Source organism: Athene cunicularia, assembly GCF_003259725.1.
Source record: "Athene cunicularia isolate RWA chromosome 5 unlocalized genomic scaffold, athCun1 chr5_part3, whole genome shotgun sequence".
Classification (NCBI taxonomy): Eukaryota; Metazoa; Chordata; class Aves; order Strigiformes; family Strigidae; genus Athene; species Athene cunicularia.
This window is the reverse complement of record NW_020799103.1, coordinates 8,728,461-8,753,783: the sequence shown is the minus strand read 5'-3', so window position 1 is coordinate 8,753,783 and position 25,323 is coordinate 8,728,461. Positions and strand designations below refer to the sequence as shown.

The 25,323-nt window shown below is 39.2% G+C and overlaps 1 protein-coding gene across 8 annotated transcripts in view; it reads left to right on the top strand.

The window, feature by feature from the left end:
• Window positions 1–22,676, top strand: part of SHANK2 (SH3 and multiple ankyrin repeat domains 2) — a 362,604-nt gene extending 339,928 nt beyond the window's left edge. For 7 of the 8 annotated variants that reach the window (XM_026850798.1, XM_026850802.1, XM_026850804.1 and 4 more), the window contains 4 exons: window positions 2,438–2,568; window positions 3,904–4,015; window positions 5,129–7,538; window positions 18,525–22,676. In XM_026850798.1, the coding sequence (XP_026706599.1) occupies window positions 2,438–2,568; window positions 3,904–4,015; window positions 5,129–7,538; window positions 18,525–19,098 (3,227 nt within the window). In that variant the 3' untranslated portion in view covers window positions 19,099–22,676. Of the gene's footprint in view, window positions 1–2,437; window positions 2,569–3,903; window positions 4,016–5,128; window positions 7,539–12,984; window positions 13,012–18,524 lie in introns of all 8 variants that reach the window. The other variant, XM_026850803.1, reaches the window with a different exon arrangement.
• The last annotated feature ends 2,647 nt before the right edge of the window (window positions 22,677–25,323 follow it).

Below are 25,323 nucleotides of genomic sequence, written 5' to 3'. Positions count from 1 at the left end.
ACCACTTGAATGGGAGCAGCTATAGGGTAAGAAGGACTGAGAACCTGTCTACAGATACGAAACCTGCAATGAGTTTACACAAAGCAAAGTTTTTCCCAACTGGAAGTAGTAGATGGTATTAAGAATTGGTACCAACTGATATTTTGGTCAGATCCAAAATTAGGATCTGAATTCTAGTATTGTCTAGCAAAATCAGTGCAGTTGGAGGGTATGTATGTTTCATCCCCAAACAAATATTTTCATGCTTTTCAAGTGTCTGTCATAGCCTCATCACTCTTTCCCTGTAGCTTTTTGTTGTCTGAACGGGTATATGGTTACATGTGTCTGTTAAAAATAAAGGGGATCAGTTCTTACATGGTTTATTTATATTTCTTATTTACAGATTTTGAGTGCCTAGTGCTTCAGTTTCCAAAGCTTCCTTCTTTCTGTATCCCAAAGACCAGTTGTTTGGCTTCTGGGATGATGAAAAGGGTGGGAGAGACTTAACAGGAAATCTCTGCCCAGTTGAAGCTCTTGGCGATAGATCCCCTGAGTACGATTCTACAGTCTAGCCATATTTTTGCTGTATAGGTCAAATGTTCATGGTTACACCATTGCTTTCTGATGCCTTTTGCTGAGCAGAAGTGCAGATATTTTTCTTTCAGAAGTTCACAGTTTGTATTACAAAGTCTTATGAAATGTGACTTGAAGTTTGTTTTATTTTTGAATACATGTGATGATCTTAAGAATTTTTTTCCTTTTCTCCTTCCACTGGATGATTTAAAACCCACAAAAATAAAGCAGACCAATGAAAAGAATTGAATGCTAACTTCCACTGAAAAGAAACAGCAACACTACTCTTGTGAGACAGTTTTCAACAGTGTTCAGCTTACTGATTTGCTCAACCTTACCTTTCCTGCCTGCTCCCTGACCCTCTGTGACACTGAAATATCCACTTCTAGGACAACCTTCTTCCTAACCAGAAGGCTAAAAGTTCTTCCCTCTCTTCTTCTCCCATTTAAAATATCATCCTTGCATCAGCCAGATCTACTGTTTAGAGGGATCAAAAGCTCTTTTCCTCCTGCCTTATTCCCATCCATATCCATATCCAGGGCCCTGAGTGCGCTGCTCTCCAGTGAGAGGTAAAACTTAAATCCCTAAATATGATATTTGACATAGTAACACCATCTCTAGACCACCAGAAACCTGTTTTTTTCAAGTCTGTATTATCTTAATGAAGTAGCTATCCTTGTTTGCTGAAGCAAATAATCAATCATTTGGGAGATGGATCTAACTGCTTGAAAAGTAACACTGCTCTGACACGCATTGTGGAAGCCTAGGAGCCAGGCTAAGGTATTTCACTCACATAAATACCACAAGCTATATAACTAGTCCTTACTTTGGTGAAACTTCAAAGGAAAAGACACTAAATTAACATGATACAGGAAAGCAAATGCAGTGGAAGGCATAGTAAGGAAACCTGTTGGTATGATTCAAGTTTGGATTCTAGTACAGATTGAAAAATTGAACTTTTCTGCTGGCTTAGGCTAGTCATTTAATTTCTCCATGCCTTAGTTTCACAGTAGTAGAAGTGGTAATAAAGGAGCTGTCAGGCTATAATTAGTTGAATATACGGTGCTTTGAGGTCTTCAGTCTGAGGGAATAACATTATGTATTGAATGCTGATGAACCTTATTTGTGAGCAAAGTTGGAGACGGGGCTAAAACTAACACTAAGCTTCGGAAGATCTTGATTAAAGTTTTCCCTAGGTTTTATCATCACGTCATATGGTAGATCAGAATCCCAAATCCAAATGTTGAAGTTTTCTCATTCAGATTTGTACGTTGCCTATTTGGTCTGTTTCTGACCAGAACTAAATACATTCCCAGACTGTCCACTTGTTAAAATATAAAATACATATAAAAGTTTCATTTAAACAAATGATGCAGTTACTAATGCTAATCTAATAATCCAAGACTGTGAATAAATTAGGATGTGATTACTTAAGGAGAATAGGCATAAAAGAGCACTTCTGGAGTACTTGTTATTGTCCAAGATATCACTAAAATTCTGATGACTAAGTACAGTCTGCTTATCTCTATTTAAAACAGTGCTGTACAGATTCATTATTTCTAAAGGTCTTCTTTCCATTTCTATATAGATATTCTCCCTTCACATTTTGAAGGTTTGAAGAAGAGGATTGTTTTTCGAGTCACACTAAGTAAACATTAAATGCATGCAGGCTTAAAACTAAAGCATGCATGTTATGTAGCAGCAATAAAAAGTGCTCGGCTTGCACGAATTATGATGCTCAAGCGTTGCCTTGTTAAAATGCCAAAAAAAAACTTTTTCTTTGCATTTTTTTGAAAAGTAAATCTCTTCCTTTGACCTTGCAATACTTACATTTTCAGTTTTTGGACAAATTGTATTTATTTTACTGAATACTTTTATATTACAGATAAGGTGGATGAAATAGTACCAGTTTCCAAGCCATCAAGAATTGCAGACAATGCAACTGTGGACTCCAGAGTGGCAACTATTAAACAGCGGCCTTCTAGTAGATGTTTTCCCTCAGCTACAGATATGAATGTGAGTGGTAGCTATGAAGTACTACTTTCATTTCTGAAACTGATTGGAGGGGTCTTTTGGCAGTGTGCAAGGCATACAGCAGAAATAAATATACAAACATTGATTTATATACTCTTTACTTTTATTATCTTGTAACTTTAAGGCACGGTTTACTCTGCATTTCTAATAATAGTTTTTTAACAGAAGAGTCTACATATCCCTATATGACTTTTCTGATTGTATCCTTATATTTATTCTGAGGCCGTCACATCAACAATATTGCCACCTCAGTGTTACTCAAACAGATGTGAACTTGTTCTGCCTGTAGTCTGAGCGGGTGAGATTCCAGTAAATTCTGAACTTGAAGGTGTCAGTACAACACTAAACCCAAGCTAAAAAACTTTGCTGAGTCAAGGTATGCTATTTCAGTTTCAACACCAGAGTTTGTGCAGCCACACAATCTCCACTAATGTGAAGGTTTCCTCTACTGCAGGTTTTTATTATTCCTCGTGACACGTATAATATCTTGATTAAATAATACATGATGATTTGTAAGGGAAGAATTGACATTAATACTATAGTGTGTATTAAAAATTTAAATTCCAGACCTCTGAAAATGGATTACTCAATTGCAGAATTTGCTCCTGCAGAAGATTGCATGTGAAAAAATAATTGGTTTTATTACATTTTAGATGTATTGTTCCATTACAAGCCCTCTGAAAGAGCGTGAGTCCTGATACAACAAGCACTTTGCTGTTCTCATCAGCTTGGGATGGAAAGAAGTTAAGGCTGTTCTAAGAGGCAGGAAACAACTAGTTTTGTGATGACCTCCAAGAAGGAGGGACAGTTGAGTGCATTGGGATTCAGGTGGTGTTGCTCAGTTCCTCCCTGACTGCCAGTGTAACCTTGCACAAGACACCTTGAGTCTGTGCAAGAGCAGGTCTGTTCTTCAGAAGTGAGGAGGGCCTACAGCTTGGAGTAGAGCAAACACTAAGAGCTCTGTGGTGTGTGGCTGGGCTTTTGGAAGTGAATGAAACGAAGTGCAATTGCTCACGCTTCACTTTTCTTACAGCACACAAAATGTGCTGGAAACTCATCACCCCGCCTTGTAAATAATTTCCACTAACACCACTTACAGCTGTTGTCATTTTAATAACATTTTAATAACATAATAAAGCGCAGCCTTCCCTTTCTCTTCATCTCCCCCCCAAAATAATACCAAATCTGTTATTTTCCGTAAGAACTCTAAGTAAAGGGGATAGTGGATTAGCAGATATGACAGAAGAGTTATTTACATGTGAGAGAAAGACTTGCATGCTTTAATGCTTGTGGGGTTTTTTGTTTGCTTTTTTGTAGTCCATGTATGAGAGACAGGGTATTGCTGTGATGACGCCCACTGTACCAGGGAGTCCTCAAGGTCCTTTTCTGGGTATACCTCGGGGTACAATGAGAAGACAAAAATCTATAGGTAAAATGCTTCTCATGTATAGTTTGCTTGTGCATTAATCACATACTTTCAGTAACTATGATTCTTTCTTAAAGCATATTTCTCCAACATCTTTACCTCAATGAATGACTGTTTAATTTTTATACAAAGTTCATGAGAAAATAAGTTTGTGTGTAAGATGGTATGATTTCCACATTCTGCTTTGATGGCAGTAGGCAAGTATTACGGAATTATAATTTAATTCCTTTCTTTAGAATGTTCCCTCTAACAAGGAAAGGCAGGGAGAAGGGAAAACAAAAGACCAGTACAAGCCCTTTGCAATGTATTACCTAGGGCAAAATGTTATTTCTTTTCTCTTTGTTATTGAGGCAAAAGCATTGTAATGCTGTGTAGTTTACAAATGAATCCCTGTCGATCAAATGGACTAAAATTTACCTCTTCTTCATTTCAAATGGTAACAATAGATGATTTTACAAAAGAGAAAAAAAGAACAGAACAGATTTGGGGCTTGCTTTGTTATTGGTAGTAATCTTAGTAGTGATATTTATCAATTTAGAAACACATTATGCTGATGTAAAATTAGCATCTAAATATCACCCAGTTTATTTATGTTAAAAGCCGTATTTGTAATAATATAATGTAATATTTTGAAATGAAACGTTATTATTTTTTCCCCAATAGAATCTTTGCAGTCCCTTTGCTAAGTTTCAAATGCATCTTAAAAATTCATTAGGTTTCTAAGTTGCATTATTATATGCATTTATAGAGTGCTAGAGCTAGGCATAAGCTACTCTTCTGCACAGAATGTCTTCCCTGTTCAATAATTTTCAAAGAAAATGTGCTTCTCTACAGCTACCTCGATGATACATAAAACGAAAACATTTGCCTACACATCAGTGATCAGTTTAATTAAAATTCCGTAGCATCCTTTTTAATTCTGGCATCTGGGTCCCTGGAAGTTCAACAAGAAAGAATGCTTATGGTAGGAATCAACCAAAAGACCTCTTTCTTAATGTTGCATATGCCTCATGTCATGTGAAATACACCCTGGCATATTAGGTCGGATACAGAAATAATACAGTATGAGGGATCCCGGTGGAAGACAGTGTTTTAAATATACTTTCTGATTTTTAGGAATAACAGAGGAAGAACGGCAGTTTTTGGCTCCTCCTATGCTGAAGTTTACCAGAAGTCTTTCAATGCCTGACACCTCTGAAGATATCCCACCACCACCACAGTCCTTACCTCCTTCACCACCACCACCTTCTCCCTCTCTGTACAACTCTCCCAAATCCCCGACATCCAGGAGCTATGGAACTATTAAACCTCCATTTAATCAGAATTCAGGTTCAAAAATTTCTTTGGTTAGGCCTGAGAATGTGGGAACAATGATAAGGGACAAAGGGATCTATTACAGACGAGAACTGGACCGATACTCTTTGGACTCTGAAGACCTGTACAGTCGTGCCGCATCTCAGGCAAATTTCAGGAACAAGAGGGGTCAGATGCCAGAAAACCCATATTCTGAGGTTGGGAAGATTGCAAGCAAAGCAGTTTATGTGCCAGCCAAGCCAGCAAGGAGGAAGGGGATGCTAGTGAAACAATCCAATGTTGAAGACAGTCCGGAAAAGACCTGCTCTATTCCAATCCCGACAATTATTGTGAAAGAGCCATCCACCAGCAGCAGTGGGAAAAGCAGCCAAGGGAGCAGCATGGAAATCGATCCTCAGTCTTCAGAGCAACCTGGGCAACTCCGACCCGACGATAGCTTAGGTGTCAGCAGCCCGTTTGCAGCAGCCATTGCTGGAGCAGTGAGGGACAGGGAAAAGAGGCTAGAAGCAAGGCGTAATTCTCCAGCCTTCCTTTCCACAGACCTAGGAGATGAGGATGTTGGACTAACACCACCAACACCACGTATGAGGCAATCTAAATTCACCGATGAAGCAATGTTTAGTAGTGAAGATGGTTTTAGACAGCTTATGTCACCATCTCCGATTCCCGCACCTAGAGAGCCTGAAAATCTTTTTAACAGCAGTGAACCCAGCAATCAAAGCGATTCAAGGACATTAAATGCTTCGTCCAAAACGAAAGGTACTGAAAACAGTACAGTGGCAGCTAAGTCCACAAATGCCTCCAGCTCAGATAATTACGTTCACCCGGTCACAGGAAAGCTGTTAGACCCAAACTCACCACTAGCCCTCGCTCTCTCTGCCAGGGACAGAGCCATGAAAGAACAAACACAGCAGATTCCAGGCAAAGGAGACACTGTTAAAGCTGACCTTAATAAACCACTTTACATCGATACAAAGCTGAGACCCAATATCGAAACGACTTTTCCTGTTACTGCTACTGTCACTAGGCAAAGTACTCGTGGCCCATTGAGACGGCAGGAGACCGAGAACAAGTATGAAACAGATGCAGGGAAAGAAAAGAAAGCTGAGGAAAAGAAAAACATGTTGATAAACATTGTGGATACTTCGCAGCAAAAGTCAGCTGGCTTGTTAATGGTTCATACGGTGGACACAGCAAAGTCGGACGATACGCCTGAAGATGAAGAGGAAAAGATAGCTGAAATGGAACCTAACCCTGAAAACTCCCCACCAGAGAGACCAGAGGGGAGCGAGGAAGCAGAAAGTGAGCTGAACGTACCTGCTGCGCCTGAGCCACCGGCATCTCCCTGCAAAACCATCGTAGCAGCGAGCTCTGTCGACGACCCTGTCATCTTGCCATTCCGCATCCCTCCTCCTCCCTTAGCATCAGTTGATATTGATGAAGAGTTTATGTTTACTGAGCCACTACCACCCCCCTTAGAGTTCGCCAACAGCTTTGATATCCCCGATGACCGTGCAGCTCCTGGTTCGGCTCTAACGGACTTGGCTAAGCAAAGAAAAAATGGCACACCTTCACCCGCGCCATTTGCCCCCAGCCAGTCAACAAATTCCTTAGACAGTAAAAAGCAAGTGGGTCTTTCAAACTGTTTGCCTGCCTCCTTTCTGCCACCCCCTGACAGCTTTGATAACGTCACTGACTCTGGGATTGAGGAGGTAGACAGTCGAAGTAGTAGTGACCATCACTTAGAGACAACCAGCACTATCTCAACAGTGTCCAGCATCTCTACCTTATCCTCGGAAGGGGGTGAGAACGTGGATACTTGTACAGTCTATGCAGATGGGCAAACATTTCTGGTGGACAAACCCCCAGTACCTCCTAAGCCAAAAATGAAGCCCATAATCAACAAAAGCAATGCACTTTACAAGGACGCGCTAATTGAAGAAACTGTAGACAGCTTTGTTATTCCTCCTCCCGCTCCGCCCCCACCTCCGATCAGTGCACAGCCCAATATGGCTAAAGTTGTTCCCCAAAGGACATCTAAGCTATGGGGTGATGTGACGGAGGTGAAAAGCCCAATTCTCTCAGGCCCAAAGGCTAATGTTATTAGTGAATTGAACTCAATACTCCAGCAAATGAACAGAGAGAAATCCTCAAAGCCAGGGGAAGGATTGGAGTCACCTACTGGAACAAAAACTGCAAGTCTCAGTACAAGGTAAATGTAATTAACCAAATCATTTTCTAATAAAGGCTTGATTATTTCCATCCCTTCACCAGCTTTCCCTCTAAATCACATAGATTAAGGAAGAATATACTGTGTATTGTACATGTTTGCTTAACGAATGCATTGTCTATGACAAACAGTTTTACAGAGGGGAAGAATTTCCTACATCATCAACATTTCTGTAGTCTACACCATAGGACAGGAGCTTTCTCAGTCCTCTCCAAATTCAAAGACAGTTTCCACAAACCTTTCAGTTCTTTTGATGTGAGTTACTTAGATTTATCTTTAAGTAGTACTTTTCTCTTTCAAAAAAAATTTTCTTTTAAAGCGAGGTGATCATTTAATTCTTTTTCAGTCACATAATTTATTTTGGCTTCAGACAGGTTGAAAAAGTGGTTTTGCCTAGACTTGCTTCACATTCACTGTGTGATGTCATTTGATTCATGCTGATGCCTCTCATAATTCACTCTATCATGAAGTATAAAGCTGTCTTAGAAAATCACTCACTGAAATCACTTTGCACTATGCATGTTATTACTAAAAAGTTAATTTAGCATCCCTACCACTTAGTATTATAAGTTTTAAGTTATTAACTTTCTGTTGTGCACACTTGTTAGTGAATAGTCTCTGATGTTTACAGGTTCAAGGGGGTGGCTTATTTCTCCCAACAGCAGCATCCCTGGTAGCACAGTGTTACACATTTGCACATAAGTGGTTTCTGAAAGGTACTTGGTGATAAGTAACTTACAGCAGTCAGACACCATTGGGTAAATGTATAAGTAATTGTGTAGTCACATTTGTGTGAAATATGGATATAATACCATGAAATCCACAGTTATGGGGGAAAAAAAAAAAAAAAAAGAAAAAAAAAAAAGAAGGTAATTTTGTGACTTCTATTGAGAGCCTGAGGTAATTCTTTTTGTGGTGTGGAATAGTTTGGTTTTACATACAGCAGTTAAATGTACCTTTTACTGAAGTATTGCGCATTGTTTGGCCTGGACTACTCCATAGAAATGCATTTTTTTTCCGAAATGCAGTGCTGAGTTTGTTTTAAAAAAAAAAAAAAAAGATACCATCCAAGTAAATTTCATTAGAACTATTCTGCTGGGTAATAAATAACTTGGCCTTTGAAAAGTTCTTTGCATGCATGAAGATAATTTGGTTTTAGGGGAAGGGTGGCCCTGCTAATTGCAAATGATTGCAAATGCAAAAATCATTCAGAAAACAGTGTGATCAAAAGCCTCAGCATCAGGCAATTATATTATTTCCTGCAAGATGGAAGTCATCAAACTGGTGACAGGGAGGTAGGGAGGTTATACAATTTTTAGAATGAAGAGATGGAAGAAAAACACTGAAATTCAGGAATTCCTGTCAGCAGCACTTGACTAAATGGCGTAGAGATTGAGTTGTCTGTATGGCAAAGCCTTAACACATGAAAAAAGAAACAGTGAAAACTGTACAAGAAAAACAATATATACTGGCTGCCTGATGTCAGTCTTTAAACAAAGTTAGCACAGCAGCTGAACACTGTACATTTGAGAATACCTCAGGCAAGCATGAAATCAATACTTGTGCTCTAAGCTTGACTTTACATAGGCCTTGTCTTACAGATGACTCTGACAGTTTCGTTTCATATTATTTTTCTTATGTCTTCAAGAATACTATTTTTGCTAGACCTTGATCGTCTTGCTTGTTAAGCCATGTGAACATGTTGCCTCTACCTTCATATGTACAATATCATTTATCATCTTTTATATTTAAACTGATAGTTATTTCCAGGTTACAGTAGAGATGTTTAGCGTCCCTGTTTTATTAGAAAGTAGCTGAGGTTGGCAACTACAATGTACTGTAAATATATCAAAGTCCTGTCATTGCTGAGAGGAAAATGGAAAGTAGAAGCAAATAGAGATACGTTTTTCTGTGAAAAGACATTTAAACAGGTATGAAGGTTGGAAGAAAATTGAAAAACTACTCTACCACTCCAATGGAGAAAAGCAAACTATCATGTAAGCAAGAATATTCCCATATATGTTACATTTTAGAGAAAGATCTGACTTGGAGAGTGTTATAAAGTTATGTTGCTTTTCTGTCTTTAACTTTTTTGATTCTTAGAACTCAGCTTTGGCAAATTACATAGTCTTTATTATGGAATACAGAGACGCAATTTGGACACATAACCACGAAAAGAATTATTTCAATGTGGCTGAAATCCTACTTCTTTCCTGAAAAGTAAACCCAAGCAGGTGTCTTTGCAAACTAGAGAGAGGATTTTGGGATATAGCAATGCCAAAAGACCTACAAGGTAATAAATAAGAAAAGTTGACAGTGGCATAGAGCAGCAAAACTCTTGGCCGCTGTTTGTCTGTGGAAGAAAGTGACACCTCCACAGAACTCCCGGTGGGAATGGAAGGTAAGAGGGCTGTATTTTGTTTCCTTTTGTTTTCAAAACTGATGTGATTACATTATTTTTTTAAGTGAGATAAAGACAGTAAAAAGATCAGAAAAAGTTACTGAGGATTTCTTTCTTAGGCTGAGTAATAAATCAGCGACAGCAGAAGAGAGCCAATCATCTAGAGCTATTAAAAGTATGCTTTAAAAGGTGCTGCAGGCAATTCCTTTTCCTCTTAACAGTAATGAGGTAGAGAGATGTAAGTGGAGAAGTTCACTTGTAGACTCAGAACTGCTACTTGCAAAGCAGCGGTGGTTTATTGGGTGGTGTCTGTCTGTCCATGCCCGTGCCCAGTTCCCGACTGCCCCTGGAGCAAGGCTGCCACCTTTTTCTCTTTCTGAGCTTAACCAGCTCCACGTGCCGGGGAGGATGAGTGGGGATTGATTTCTGAGCTTGATAAAAAGTGCGAAAGAGGGAGCAAGAGGCTAATAGCAAAATTTATCACAGTGGAGAAAATGCTCCGATTTCTTTTTGTTGTGCTATGTATGTTTATACTCTGAACTGTCTGCATTAAATTTCATTTCTGTTCTCAAAGGTGCCTACATAAAAGCGATGGATGCATGGTAAATGCTTCCCAGACAAAGGCATTTTTATTACTGCTTTTACTGCCTGATCTTTTAAAGAGCTAAATAAATGACAGCCTTTGTAGCCCAATTGCACAACTGACACAATTTTTTACAATCCTGTCAAATATTATGACCAAGGAATACCATCTTGCCAAAATTCTAAGTATTAAAGCTAATATTTGAATTTTAAAGCTAGAATTCTTGGAGTTTCTTGGTTTTTTTCTGATACTATAAAGCCTAGGAAAACCAACTGTAGCGCTTGTAGTCCTGTGAGGTAGCATTAGAAAGGGAGCAAGGAGTCTTAGCTCACAGAAAGCAGGTATTCTGCTAAATTAAAGAACAACTCGTTAGCTCTGCTAAAGGAGGAGTGATAAAAAAGGAGTACGCCTGTTCATATCCTTCAGCCAAAGAGACGTATTGGGAAGCGTTATAAATAGGAACATTGTTCACAGGCTCACTTGGGTTATTCTCACAGCACTAGCAGCTTGATTAAATTAAAAATATGTATTTGCTCATTGGGACACACATGAAGTTGTGGCCCAGATAGCAATCCTGAATATCACTAGGAGTTACTTTCGCATAGCCAGTAGACATACAATTGTAGTTCACTGGTGGCAATTGCCCCGTTAGGACAGCATAGAGTTGAATTAAATTGTAGATAGTTGGGTAATGGCTTGCTACAGAAACCCATAAAAATATCTTCTTTATATATTTTTGATAAATGAGGATTAGGAAGAGATTGTTCTACAGTACTGAGCAGCATTTTTCTCTCAATTATTACATTAGTAAATGACCCCAGACTTGCTTTTTTTTCTCTGCACACTGGTTTAGTATTAATATTACACAGTTTATTTATAGTTTTCTGTGATTCTTACAGAGACATCAAGCTACAAGATTTTTAAATAGAGCATGGAAACGTTTGGCTGGAAACCATCTGCTTCTCAGTGGCAGTGACCAGCCGTGGGATAGGAAAAAGGAGACTGGTAGGGGAAGGAAAAAGGGAAGAAGCAAAAGGATGTGGTTGCTCACTTTGTATTAATAAAAGCGTAATTAAAGGGTTTGATGAGAAGGTTCTGGAACAGAACTCCAGATCCCACTCCCAGTTTTGGCCATCATTTATTTTAAGAAGTTCTGGAGATCAGTCCTGGTGATAGAGATTTTTATCTGATCTATCCTTTTAGCTGGGCCACAACATCCGCCCATCACTTCCTCCACTTTTGCCCATCCTTCCTTACAGAAACGGTCGAGGGTGTTTGGGTACAGGGCATCATTTGACCCGGATAACCCAGAACTAAAGCCCCAGTGATGAGCTCTAGTTGTGATTCCCATTTCCAAATTTGGATATGCAGACACGGAGATGGGAAAACCCAGCCCGGGGAGCCCCGCGGCTTGGCAGGTGATGCTCTGCTGTCAGCGAGCGGGGCAAGGAGGGCGGGACATGTAACAGTAGTATCCACCGTGAGGCTATAAATATAGCAGTGCTATAAATTCACTTGAGAGGCTACTGACTTTTCTATGGAGCTGATAAAAGAAATGGAGAGAAGACTAATGCAGGGGTTTTTATCAGGTTAAGGGAGGAGTGCTCGCTCTGTCTGTGAACCCAGCAGTCGCTTAGCAACATAATGATCAAGTGCAAGCCTGCGAGATCGACTGAATAATGTCAGCGTGATTAACGCAGAATAGACCCAGTGGCTGCGAAGGAGAGAAAACACAGCCCCCAGTGAAAACAGCATCCTTCCACCATGGCTCCAGCGTACTAATAAGGAATAATGAACAGCAACTGCTGCTGCTCTCTGCCATCACCATACCAAAATGATCGATAGCTTTGCCATAGGGAGAAACAATTTCTGCTTCAAACGGTGCTTATGTTTCTCCAGCTGTGTTTGCACAGTGTCCCCGTGGCCGCTGGGGCAGCTTGGGCATCACTCCTGGTAGTGGGAAGTGCTCATGAGAAGTGTGGGAGTTATGGAGGATGCTTAACCATGCAGGATCAAGTCCTTTCTAGGAAGAATAACCTGTACTGTATTGGCATAACAAGTTTTAAACATGAAACTGCCTGTGGCCAGGTTTCTTTGTCCATCTCTGATTTTTTTTTTTTTTTTAATGACTATTTAGTAAACTCTTATTTTTTCACAAACAGGTAAGGCAGAACTGAACTCGGTAGCAAGTCTGCATAAGAACTGATCCTGCATTTGGTTTATTGTAAAGGATCTGGATGTCACAGATGATGAAATACGTATCTTGTAATATGTATTCTCAAGCCTTGATTTTTCACTTTACTGCTGTCCCATTAGATTCATTTCATTTCGTTAATCGTTTGTCAGCCAATTTCACAGGATTGCTTGCTTTGTCAGTAATTTTTGCAGTGTTTCAGTCACTCCATTTTGTCATTTTTATTTGCTGTCATGACTGCTGTTGTCAGAAGAGGGTCATGCTGAAGTGCCATGAAGTAAGTGACGACCATAAAGCATAGAGTATTCTATGTTGTACATTCTACTTCTTTTTAATGCTCACTCATTGTTATTGCATTTTAGTGATGTTTGATGATGACTCTGTTACAAAGTGCAATGTGGATTAGATCATCCTAATCCAGAAATGGTAGCCATTCTAAAACCAGAAATAGGATGTCATTTCAAGCTGAAATAAAAGCCACCTTTGTCAGAGGAGTATTCAGCAAATGTTTTGATAACATGAGCACATAAGGCCAGATTCCTGAACTTATATCTGAGCTCCTAAATAAGGCCATGATTTTTCAAGTATGCGCAAATTCTGCTGGATTTTTGGAGGTGGAGGGGTGGAGAGGGGTGATCAGTGCAGTTTTACATACTGATGTGAGGTTAAAAGTAAAGACAATTTAAACTAGCCCTCAAAATAATCAAGACCTGTTGCAGTGGTCACTGTGGAGTCTTTTGTCCTTGGAAGCTGTAGGATTTCCCCCTTTCTCCTTCCAGAGTCCCTTGACCTTTTTCCCTGCAGCTCTCCAGGGAGAGAGGGCTGAGGCTGTCTCCTGGTCCTCTGGCCCTCATCAGCACCATTCCCTTACCACCGGTTTCCAGACATTTGTGCCTTTGCATGGAAACCGTCGCTCTTGAGCAGACTCCCACAGACCTTAATGATTATTCTTCACTCCAACTGAACAGTGTTACTTGCAACAGACACTAACCATTTCTCAATTCTTCTCACTAAAATACCGCTATTATAAGAAGCTCTGTATCCTGCCAGTCATCACGTCAGCCCTTGTTCTTAATCTTCCCCCAAAACAGACAATTATTGTCTTACTTTCCTACCATACAATTTTCCTTTGACAATCCAAAAATAAAGTAAAAATATTATAAGAGATGAAGGCAAAGTTTTGGGTTGTGCTCTCAGAAATCTGTAAAAGTTAATTTCTCACAGTACCTCTGTGTAGGGACTCATTTCACTCATTGGCTCTCTTGGTTGTCAAGATTTTTTTTCTCTGTTACAATGGAAGAGCTTTGTCAGAAACAGCAAGTCTTTTGGTGAGTTACGGGATAAAACAGCTCCCATGAGAGCATGTTTGTTGGTTTTGGTTTTTTACATGGGAGGCTCCTAGGAGCTGTTGCAGCATACCATCTTTCATTGATTCGCTTCTGATATTAAGTTAACAGTAAATTTGAATCCTGCAAATCCAATTTAAAATTTAAAGAATTTCTTGCCTACAAGCTGGGTTGATGGCTTTTATAGTCGGAGGCCACATCATTGTGACATAGAAATTATATATTGTAATTTTAATAGGAGGCAACATAATGGCTGTTGCAATCAGTGCAGTCTTACAGCAGCAAATGTTTATAAATTACTACCATATGCTGATTCTAATAGAGCAAATTTTATTTAAAATAATTATCAGACTTTTCACCTTTTTAAAATGAAATTTGAGTTTAGGCAGGTTTAGTATGGATTTAATATGTTTAGTATAACAGATGATGAAATAAGGCATAAGAAATTGCTCTTATTAAAAATCTGGAAGACCCACAACACGACAAAAACATGCCTGCTCTCCAGCTGGAATGCGCTTGCTCCTTATTGACCAAGATACCAATCAACCGTGAAATGCAAGACAGCTGATGGTTTCAAGGCTGTGTCTGCATCAGAGATTGTATTGGAGATGTCATAAATTATAATTTAGGATGCACAGGAGTTATGAAAACATGTGTGGGTTTTTTTCCCTCGGATTACAATTGCAGTACAGCAGTCTCTGTAACATTCTGGAGTTGATATGGCAGGTGAAAGAAGGGAAAAAGAGAGGGGAAAATGGGTCTTGGAATTAAAAACTTCAAACTGAAAGCCTAGAAATGCAACTCTGGGCTTCAGCAGACTTGCATGACCTTCACGGGGGCTGTGTCTGTGCTGTAGAAGGCTGCAGAGCTGATAGCCGAGCTGGCTGAAGCAGAGCAGCTGGAAATGAGCACAAACTCAGTCTAGGAGGTTGCTGAATAATTTTGGAAACAGCAGTGATCTCAAGTTGCTGTGGTTAAAACTCGTCCTAAACGGGAACACTGCTGCAGCAGTGGGGACACGTACTGACTCAGCCTTGTCTGTGTTCCCAGGTGTGCAGTAGCACTTTCCTGGAGAAGGTGTGTTGCTGTAGGATTAAGTCTGGTAATGTTAACAAAGTGCTCTGAGCCTTCTGATTAATCAGCTGAAACAAAAATATTCTTATCCTTGTTCCAGAGATGTATTTTAATAGTCAGTAGTCCTGAACCTTGTGGCTTGGAAAAAGCAAGATGCCCACAGATCTTTTAATATTGCTTGTAGCCATGCGAAGTGCTTACTTTGATCCGGACTGACAGAAAGCACAGTACAGCGTTGCCGGTATTGCTTAGCTCACCCAGTATTACTGCCCATGGATCTGAGAAGGTTTGGTAACACTAGTCTAAGGAATACTTAAAATAAGAGCATACAGTTTACTTTTAGGGGGTTTGTTTCAGTTGCTTAATACTCTACAGGAACAGTGACAGTGGTTTAATGAAGAAGGATGGACAGGGAGTCTATGAAAGGACCAATACAGAGAAGCAGCAGGAAATGTGGGTTACAGGGCAGAAGGTGTACACTGAGCCTGGAGGTGTCAGTCAAGTAACAGAAATGATCGTTCAGCATCTAACATAACAGGAAATAGATTTTCATCATCCATTTGATATTGCCACAGTGGGTGTGAATACAAACCCATAATTTCTCGTATTTGCATGACAGAAAAGTTAAGCAAAAGGGTGATTGCAGGTAGAGATAGGGAGATATTTCCACATTTATACTAAACTCATCCTAGTCTTCTTGCAATCACAAGGAAAGCATTATCCCAACCTTTTTCAAAGCCAGATTTCTGTTGATTTAAAATTATATCATGCCCTGTTAAAGTGTTTGAGACTCCTAATGCTAAGTTAAAGTGGGTAGAAATAACTTGCTCCCCTTGGTTAGTAGAATTTAAGTGTCTTGCCATACAGTTTTTATTTGTAAGAATGCTTAGCTCCAGTCCTGGAAGACGGTGAGAGCCATTAAACTTCAAAAAAATCACAGGAAATACTCAAAACCTTGCCAAGTGTTTCCTTTCTTTGTTAAATTACAAAGACATAAGTGCTAAAAGTATTGTTCCTACTGTGTTTTTAAGTGAAGTACCAATCTTTCAACTCTCAAAAAGATCCCCCTGTTCCCATTGAAATATATGGAACAATTTATGGGAAATCAGTGGGATTGCTCATGTGAATAACATGTACGTTCTCCAAAAAGGTATTCTTGGTGCTTGTCTAATAACATGCTATTGGAGCTTTGTTTGAGTGAGACTCGCTGTGATACAAGCGTGCTCTGAACCCCGGCGAGCAGTGCGGCAGGTTACCTGATGTCTGGGTTTGTTAATTATGTGCCAAAGCCCCAGACTTGGGGCGGGCGGTGTGTAGCTAACAGGGCTCAGCACAGCCAGCAGCAAGCCGTGGAAACGCTGAAGAAGGTCTCCAGTTCAGTCCTACCAGGACTGCAGTAGGGTGCATATGAGAGAAAGGGATTAATAGCCAGCTAGCATGGCCTCCGTTAGCTGCCTACATGTCTTCATCTGGGGAATGGATGAGTACTTCACTGGGGGAGCAGGCTGGGGTAGATGATGAGGAAGTGCTGGTAGCACCCACTTTTTATTTAAAATTTTAACCACTCTTCTATTCAGGCTGTGGGTGACCAAAGCCGGGTCACTCCCCTTCCACAGGTATTCACAATTACCTTGCCCTGGGGAGCAGACCCAGTGAGACAGGATAACCCTGCACACTACATCCTCCTGCCCAGCCAGCCCGGTGCTCCGCAGGAGGAGCAAAGCCGTGGTGATTCCCTAGGGCAGAGGAGCACGAGAGGGCCTCCCACCTGTAAACTGGATCTAGTGGTGAGGGACATACCTCAGAGAACAGATAGGGGGGTTGACCCTTGGGTGTGGATCATTTATGCTACTTCATTTGGTGGCAATTAGCACAAAATCATTAAACAGTGACTTAGGAAGAGACCACAGTTTCTGCCGTAACAGCACTATAAACAGGGGCTCCAGAACCACACTCTTTCTTTGGCTCCATAAAATCTTTTAACCCCATCCTTTCTTTGGCTCCGTAAGATCTTTTCTGCACAGTGGTGAATCTGCACTATTAATGAAAGCCTTTGTACCTGACATCATGCACCCAAGTCATCTCCAGTTCTGCCCAGGCATGACAGGTCAGGCCCGGGGGCAACCTGGCACTCAGATACAGAGGGCTTCAGTCAGGGGCTGGGCAAGAAACCCAACCACGGCATTCTCCAGATCGTCCTCTGGAGTCCGTGGCATCACTTCAAGGATAAATAAATCCTTCCTTTGGTCTGGAAGTGCCTGAAATTACTTGTCTGAAGGTTTTTCTACATGGCAGGCTATTTTAAAAGTGAAAAACTCTGGAGCTTAAGGCACCCAAGGGTTCAGTGGAAGATCCTGAAGAGCACATGCTGACTGGCAGAGTTTTCTCAAGAGAAGCCAGGGCTGTGGAGTTAAGCATTTTGATATGAACAGACCTGAACCTGGATCTTCTGCTTCTAAATTTGTTCTATAGCCACTAGACAAAAGCAGACTTGCCTGCTCCTTCACTCACCCTGTCAGCCTCAGCATCAGAGCTAGCCTCTCAGCAAGGTTCATGCCTGCTTCATCTGTAATCTGAAATTTCCTTTAGGCAAGAGATAGGTGACAGTAACTTGATTGCAACCACATCACCTCTGGGCATGCACAGTAACAAGAATCTTGTCTCCTTATTTGTAGTGAAACTGCCAAAGTATAATTTCTGTGTAGAAGGCAGTGGACACAGAAGTCCTTTTATGAATCTTAGAGGAACTGTTTCCTTTTTAAAGCATGAAAAGGCTGAACAGAAAGGTTTAGAGCTTGTGGAGCACATTCTGTGAACAAATGGGCATATAAACATACCCTAAAATACAAACGTACCATAAAATTCACCGAGTAGATGCTCAAAGATCAAAAATCCAGTGCTTCTGATACTTTCCATAACTACTAGTATTAGCTATGTAACCTAATAGTGTGTAAAACTGGTAGGTTAAAACTGAAACAAAGGATCCCACCCCTCCATACAACGAAGGGAAGATAACTCCTCACTGCATTTCATGGGGAACACAGAGTGCTTGTGTGCTTATTCCATTTGGTGTTTCTCATTTAACCATGAGTTAATTTGGTGTAGCCTTAAAAAGGAATAATGTGCTCTGGAAGGTGTTTCTCTGAACTGCTCATAAGCAAAGGTTTTCTTTTTAACTATGGCTTACCATTGATGATTGTTTCATGGGAAAGATTTAATTATATCATCTTAGTACTTTTAACCTGATACTGCTCATTAAAAAATGAAAATATTCAAGCATTCCAAAAGTGTATTTACCTCTTGTTGATATGGCCAGCCTTTCAGGTGGTGGTAGAGATGTCTAACCTTCCCTGTCTGTTTACAATTTCAGGAGCACGGAAGTCATGAGTACTGTCTCAGGTACACGAAGTACAACAATCACTTTTACTGTCCGACCTGGAACCAGCCAGCCGATCACACTGCAGAGCAGGTCCCCAGACTATGACAGTAGGACCTCAGGAGCAAGACATGCTCCAAGCCCTGTGGTTTCACCAACAGAGATTAATAAAGACATCATGCCTGCTCCTCTGACTGCTTCTGCTTCAGCTTCATCTCCTTCTCCAACTTTGTCCGATGTATTTAGCCTACCCAGCCAGCCCCCTTCTGGGGACTTATTTGGCTTGACCACAGGGCGCAGCAGGTCTCCTTCTCCCTCAATATTACAACAGCCAATCTCAAATAAGCCTTTTACAACTAAGCCTGTCCACCTGTGGACTAAACCAGATGTGGCAGATTGGTTGGAAAGTCTAAACTTAGGTGAACATAAAGAAACATTTATGGACAATGAAATAGATGGCACTCATTTACCAAATCTACAAAAGGAAGATCTGATAGACCTTGGAGTGACTAGAGTTGGGCACAGAATGAACATAGAAAGAGCTTTGAAACAGCTGCTGGACAGATAAGAATAGCTATTTTGCCTCACAAACTTCTGTTGATAACTAGAGATGGGCTGGTACTGAAATACCCCAAATGCCTTGGCTGTCTGCGAGTGCCAGCAAAATTGGGGGGCGGGGAGGGGGAAAACAGTTTAATTCCTGGTACTCAGGTAATGCAGACTGTATGCTACATGCCCAAACATAAATCTAAATATGTTACACGAGTGGGGCCATTTTATTTCAAAGCTGTGGGGAGATTTGAGAGAGAGAGAGAGAAAATTGTTAACTTCAAAAATACTATCTCTTGATAACGCCCTTCTGCTGGAACCATTACGTACCACTTTTCTTTCAATGTAAAATTGCAAGCGTTTCATTTTTTTATTGAAAAGCACTATATTCTCTTCTTGACATTCAGTCTCCGAGCGGGCTTCCTTCCCCAGCCCTTAGTTCATTTTAAGAGGACAGATTGCTTCATTACCATTCAAACCCATTTTTATTAGTAGCAGAGGCACAATATTAAGATGACAGGTACAGGAGTTCATATTACTGGTTTTTACTAGTTTAGCGCTCTGATTTGTTGGCAGTGAAGCTGGTTGTTCTGCTGGAATTAGTTCAAAGGTAACCTTGCTCTGTTTTACCTGGTATTTCTTTATTTCTGCAGTTATACTTAGCACTCTTCCAAGGTGGCAGAACAAGTTCAATACATGCTCCATTGACTTGACCTGTAAGACGATGCAGACGTTGCATAAAAACTGAGGAGGAATGCACACTTAGAGGTACAACAAAATGAAGCTAGTTTGAACCTGAGACCCCCAGTTTTCAACCAGCTAAACTACTGCTGTCGCAATATGAACTCTACAAGCCAGTAAAAATTTGGGGTTGTGTACAGGCGCATCTTTTGGACTTCACAGTCAGATACTCAAATGTGCTGAACCCTGAGAGGTAATTCAGTGAGTGGTAAGTGCTTAGCTGTTTTGAACATCAGACCAAGAAGGAATAAAAAGATAGACGAATGTTCCCATTGAAGAACAGTCAGTGGGAAGGTTGCCAGTATTTTAAATGAGAGAGGGATTTCAGCCTGTTAGCAGGAATGGAAATGTTTCAGCTTGTTAAGAAACCAAAAAAGGTAAAAAAGGTAATGCCAAGATGGAAAGAGGTATATAGTCTCTCAGCAGGCATGTGTTCCGAGGGCCAGGAGAGTTGGGTAGGTATCCAGTTTCTCGTTTTTATCGCTGTTAGCAGGCGCTGGCTCCCTGACAAGGAGAGCAGACTGAGCACTTCAGGGGAGCTGGGCGCTGCCCACCGGCCTCCAGCCATTGCTTTGCGCGGCCCTTAGAGCGGTGGCGGGAGAGAAACCAGGGCTGTGCCCGGCGTGGGGGGGACAGAGCGCCAGACCTTTCCAGGAGACTTCGGTCAGCAGGGGAGAAACACACAGATTTGCTTAATCTGACTTTTTTTTTTTTTTTCTTTCCTTTTTTTTTAAAGTTAACAAATCTCTCTCTGCATGTTTGAACTCCCCTTGTAATTAACACCTCTTAATATCTGTGAGTTTTGTAGGTCTTTATTAACATAATATTCAAGATGTTCAAGGTGGGTAAATTGTGTGTGGATGGCTAGACTGCCTACCTACCATTCTTTCAGGTTCTCTTACATTTTGCAAGGTACCTGAACTTTTTTCCTTGATAATGGTCCTTGATATGGTCCAGCCTATCTCTAATTTTTTTATTGTGATTATTTTTGCTCACAAACAAGTGTCTAATTAGGTCTGCAACAGCCCTAGTATGAGTACATAAAGTTTAGCATTTTAAATATCTTTCTTTACTGCAAGTTTAAATAGTTGTACAGATAGTTTATAAGCACAATATTTTAAGAAAATAAGTGGCTGGTCTACTGGGCAGCCTTTGTGCCACTTCAGTGCTAGAAAGTTAAAAACAACAAAAAAAAACTTTTGTGGTTTACTACTATTTCTGTGGAATAATTATAAAGTCTTGACCTTTTTAAAATCAACCTCATTTGGATGCATCTGAACCAGCAGAGCTGTGTTATATTTTCTATCTTTGCTAGAACTTCTACAAAGGAGGATGAATATTTCTTCAAAAGTGGTTATAGTTACCAACGCATTGGATACTCATAAAAAGCAACTTATTTAGCCTCCTGCCCCCTTTACGGAACAACAAATCTTTTGACTTAACATCTGTTACTACGCTATATTTGTATTTGAAAGTTCCAAGTAACCTTGTAATAAAAATCAAGTACTAAGGCATTTTACTTTCAAGAGTACTGAATTTTTCCATAGGTGTTGTAGAAAATGGCAGTTTCATTCAGATAGTTGATACAGGCAACTTGAGGCCATCAAATACTTTAAGAAGTGTAAAAATGGTAATTTAGCCATCATTGTCTTCCATTTGGTGATATGACAGAATTCAGTAAATAAACCACTAATGCCATGCTCTTTTTTTTGTTTCTTTGGGTACAGTTGATATTACCTCTATAACATGTGCCAGAAAATACATTAGAAAATATGGTAGTAAAAGAAAATGTAGAAGTTGACTTTTAAGCTGCTTTTTAATCACAACCTTCTTGTTGAATTTACATTGAACGAGTGCTGACATACACAGTAAATTACAGTTGACATCCCTTTCTTACACAGGTGTGTTTCTTGCTCGTGTATCTTTTCAGGTACTGAAAGACTAGGTACAATACAATTAGTAGAAAAGAGGTTTAACACATTAAAGAGCTAATGAAATAGTTTATTTTTTACATTGTGTCTTACAAAGTAAAGGTAAGGAGACCTGAGAGGACCTACTTTCACCAATAAAATACACCTCTGCCAAGATGAATTGGTCTCTAGCTCTGTGTGATGATTTTGCTACAGAAAGCAATAGTAACAGATACGACGTTGCCTCCGAGTATTTTCATCAGTCTGGAAATGTTGGGGGGAGGAGAGAAGACCCATTTATTTCATGCTACTATGATAGTGAAAAACGAGTTGTTAGAGATCTATGAAATACGTTACGATATTCTGGGTTTTAGGATCAACTTTTGTTTATATACTGTAATTTAAATAAATTGCATTTACATGCCTAGTTTCTGTAATATTTGTGTATACAATACCAAAATCTTACAAGATGTAAATTGTGTATAACTGCACAGACTCCTTTCCCTAGGTGTCTGAGAACATTTTAAGTTTAATTCATATATTATAAAATGACTAGATGTGACTGTTGATTTACAGAATTTACATATCACAAAAGTTAATTATTTGTGGTACTTAAGTTAATAAAAATAGTGATTTTTTTTTTTTTCTCAGTTCTTAAAAAGCATTACCCAGTTGATCTGGCGATGATTATGTGTATGAGCCACAAATATTGATAATTTTTCCATTACATTTTTTCTTTTATTTTCTAGATATTAATATGTTTCTCGCTATAGTTTGTGTAACAACTTGTGTTCACGTTATCTATGTTGCTGTAATTTTTGTGCTTTAATTCCTCTTATTTCAACTGATTAAAAAAATCAAGCTCCTGTAACTTGCACTTTTCCCCAATCCTTAATACTCTTGTATGGCAACCAAAATTACTGTAAGAAATAAATATAATATTGCACTAAGGTTGTGGTTCTGATTGCAAACAGAGAACACTGTCTGAATTTTTATTAAAAAAAGTTGCCAAAAAACTTGCAATCTGATGTTATTGAAGGTGCATAAAATGCTTTAACAAAATGTAGATAGAATTAAGGCAAAATAATTGATTTATTGTTGGGAAAACCGTTTTCTTTTCATCTTTTTGGTTAAAGCATTCTTTATGCCGAATGTTTAGTTCGTTTACTGAATTTCAGATTCATGTTTGAAATTTGAAACGTGAAAATTTTCAGCCAGAGGTAGAAAAATGCATATCTATTTGCCTTAAGGTGGATTTCAAGTTATCATTGAATATTTCTTTTCTTGGCTGAGCGTGTGTGTGGGAATGCATGCTCCGATCTTAAGTACTACTGGTCGTATAAGGCACTCAATTCTGGATCTGTTCTGCAATTTTATAAGGCACTGAAAAGTTTGGGCGGGGTGGGGGGACTGGAGTTTTTGTAGGGCAGAGCAGCTTTACAGAGGAGAAAAGGAAAACAGTGCTCCTTATCAGACTTTGTGCATCTTGTGACTGAAAAAAATGTACCAGCAGGGTATATTTGTACTGTGAATAAACAAGGCTTAAAATGGAAAAAAATAAGGAAACAATTCACATCTTCTTTGGGCTTAATCTAAAAATTTGTTTTTCTATCTTTAAATGGTGATGCAATGAAGAATATTTTTTATTTTTATTTTCTAAGATACTGGAATAAATGAATGCCTAGAACTGTTCCATTTGGTTTCATATGTTCCTTAACTATGATTCTCTTCTCAGATGTTGTTCTAGTTCATCATTTTTGTAGTTACCTATTATTTCTCTCATATTTTTCTAACAACAATTACGTGGCAGCTTTTGTTAAAAAAGATAGAAGACAAAAACAGCCCTTTTTTTTTATTATTATTATTATTATTTCAGGTATTGTGGCAATCCAGTGATTAACATCTGTATCTAAATAAAGTCAGGTATTTACAGTGCAAAACAAAGAATGCTTTGCAACTGTCGATGCTTTGTTGGTCAAAGAAGTGAGAAGATTTCATCATTGCTGTTGTAGTGTGCATTGTATCAATGTGTTGTGTTTTGTTTCGTCCCTGGTTTTCTGTATTTTTCTGCATTTTGTGGTCTTTCATTCCTTTTGTCCAAAACCATGAAAAAAACCCAGTAGCTATGACGGGCCATCCAGAATAGCACGATTGTAACAATATGTCAGAATATGTGGTTAAAAAAAAAAAAATGTATGTGCCTTATAATTTTCAACCTGGATCAACTACACTGTATTTAACATAAAGAGCTTTATCTTCAAGGTATTGTAGTATCTGACAAAAAGAGGTTGTAGTGCTGGTTTTTTGAAGTGAGAAGTCCATGTCGCTGCATTAGGAAAAACGGTTAGAAAAACTGAAATTATTTACATCTTATTTTGAAACATTTTTGGCATTTTGAGACTGAAGTCCTCTATTCAAATGGAGTAAATGAAGGGGAAAAAAATGAAATGAGACTGTTATTTTGGGTTCAGTTTACTACCATACTTGCTTGGTTATTTGTGTAGTTGACATGTACTGTATTTCACAGACAAGGTAACAATAATAAACCAAGTGGACTTAATGCTTTTAAGTCTGAAACAAACTGGTTCTATAACACTGACATCTAGTGGAATTTGATGGATGTAGTCTCAGAGCAATATAAGATCTTTTAAAATATGTATTTATTTTAAACAATTGTCATTCTTTCTACAAGAAGTCATTTTAGCAAATTTTTTATTATTGTAAGTTGGCCTGAATATTTAAGTAGAAAAAAAAAAAAAAAGAAAAAGGCTGACTGTATAATTACACAAATTATATGCTGAATGAGAAATCTTTAAAGCACTGTAATGTGTTTTCTATTTTATATGTGGTTATGTTTTATCAATTTTATGTTTTGAATGTTAGCATCTCCATATGATCCTTCATCTGCATCAAGCATGTTTTTTTTAATGAGAATATAGGTTTTGTCTCCAGTGCTGCAAATCTCGGACTGTTTTGAACAATTTCAAACATTGCAATCTGATGAACAGCAGCTATTTCAGATCCAAACTGCAAAAGAGTGCAAGGTATTCAGGTTAGCAATTAGTTCAGAATAGCTGGTGGGTTGTTTCCCAGATGTACTTGCAGGACTGAAGTTTGGTTTCTCAAGTTAAATTTAAGTTTTTCCTCAGGACTAATGCTAGAAGGAATACGTGCACGTGTGTGAGTTCTTGTATGCTTTTAATGTAAAGGTTCTTGGACAGCGTTAGAAATTAATGTACAAATAGGACACCAGTGTTGCATGTGCTTAAAAATGTATTGGAATAAATGTTGCAGTGTACCTTTTTGCTTTGAAAACCTGAAGAGAATACAATATACAGAAATCTCAAAATGTAATTCATGTTTTAATGGGTTATTTTCCACTGATATTTTTGCATTTTCTAATTGTCTTTATTCTCTTAGCTCCCTTATATATTTAAAAGCAATTTCTTGTAACTTCGGAAAAACAGCGCCTTGAAATAGCTGTAACTGAGGTCTGGGGGAGAGGAGATAACCTCCTTGCTGCACAGCTTTCTGAAACCTTTGATTCATTTTCCTTAAGGGTGTTCTTCAAAACAAATCCTGAGGGAAGTGTT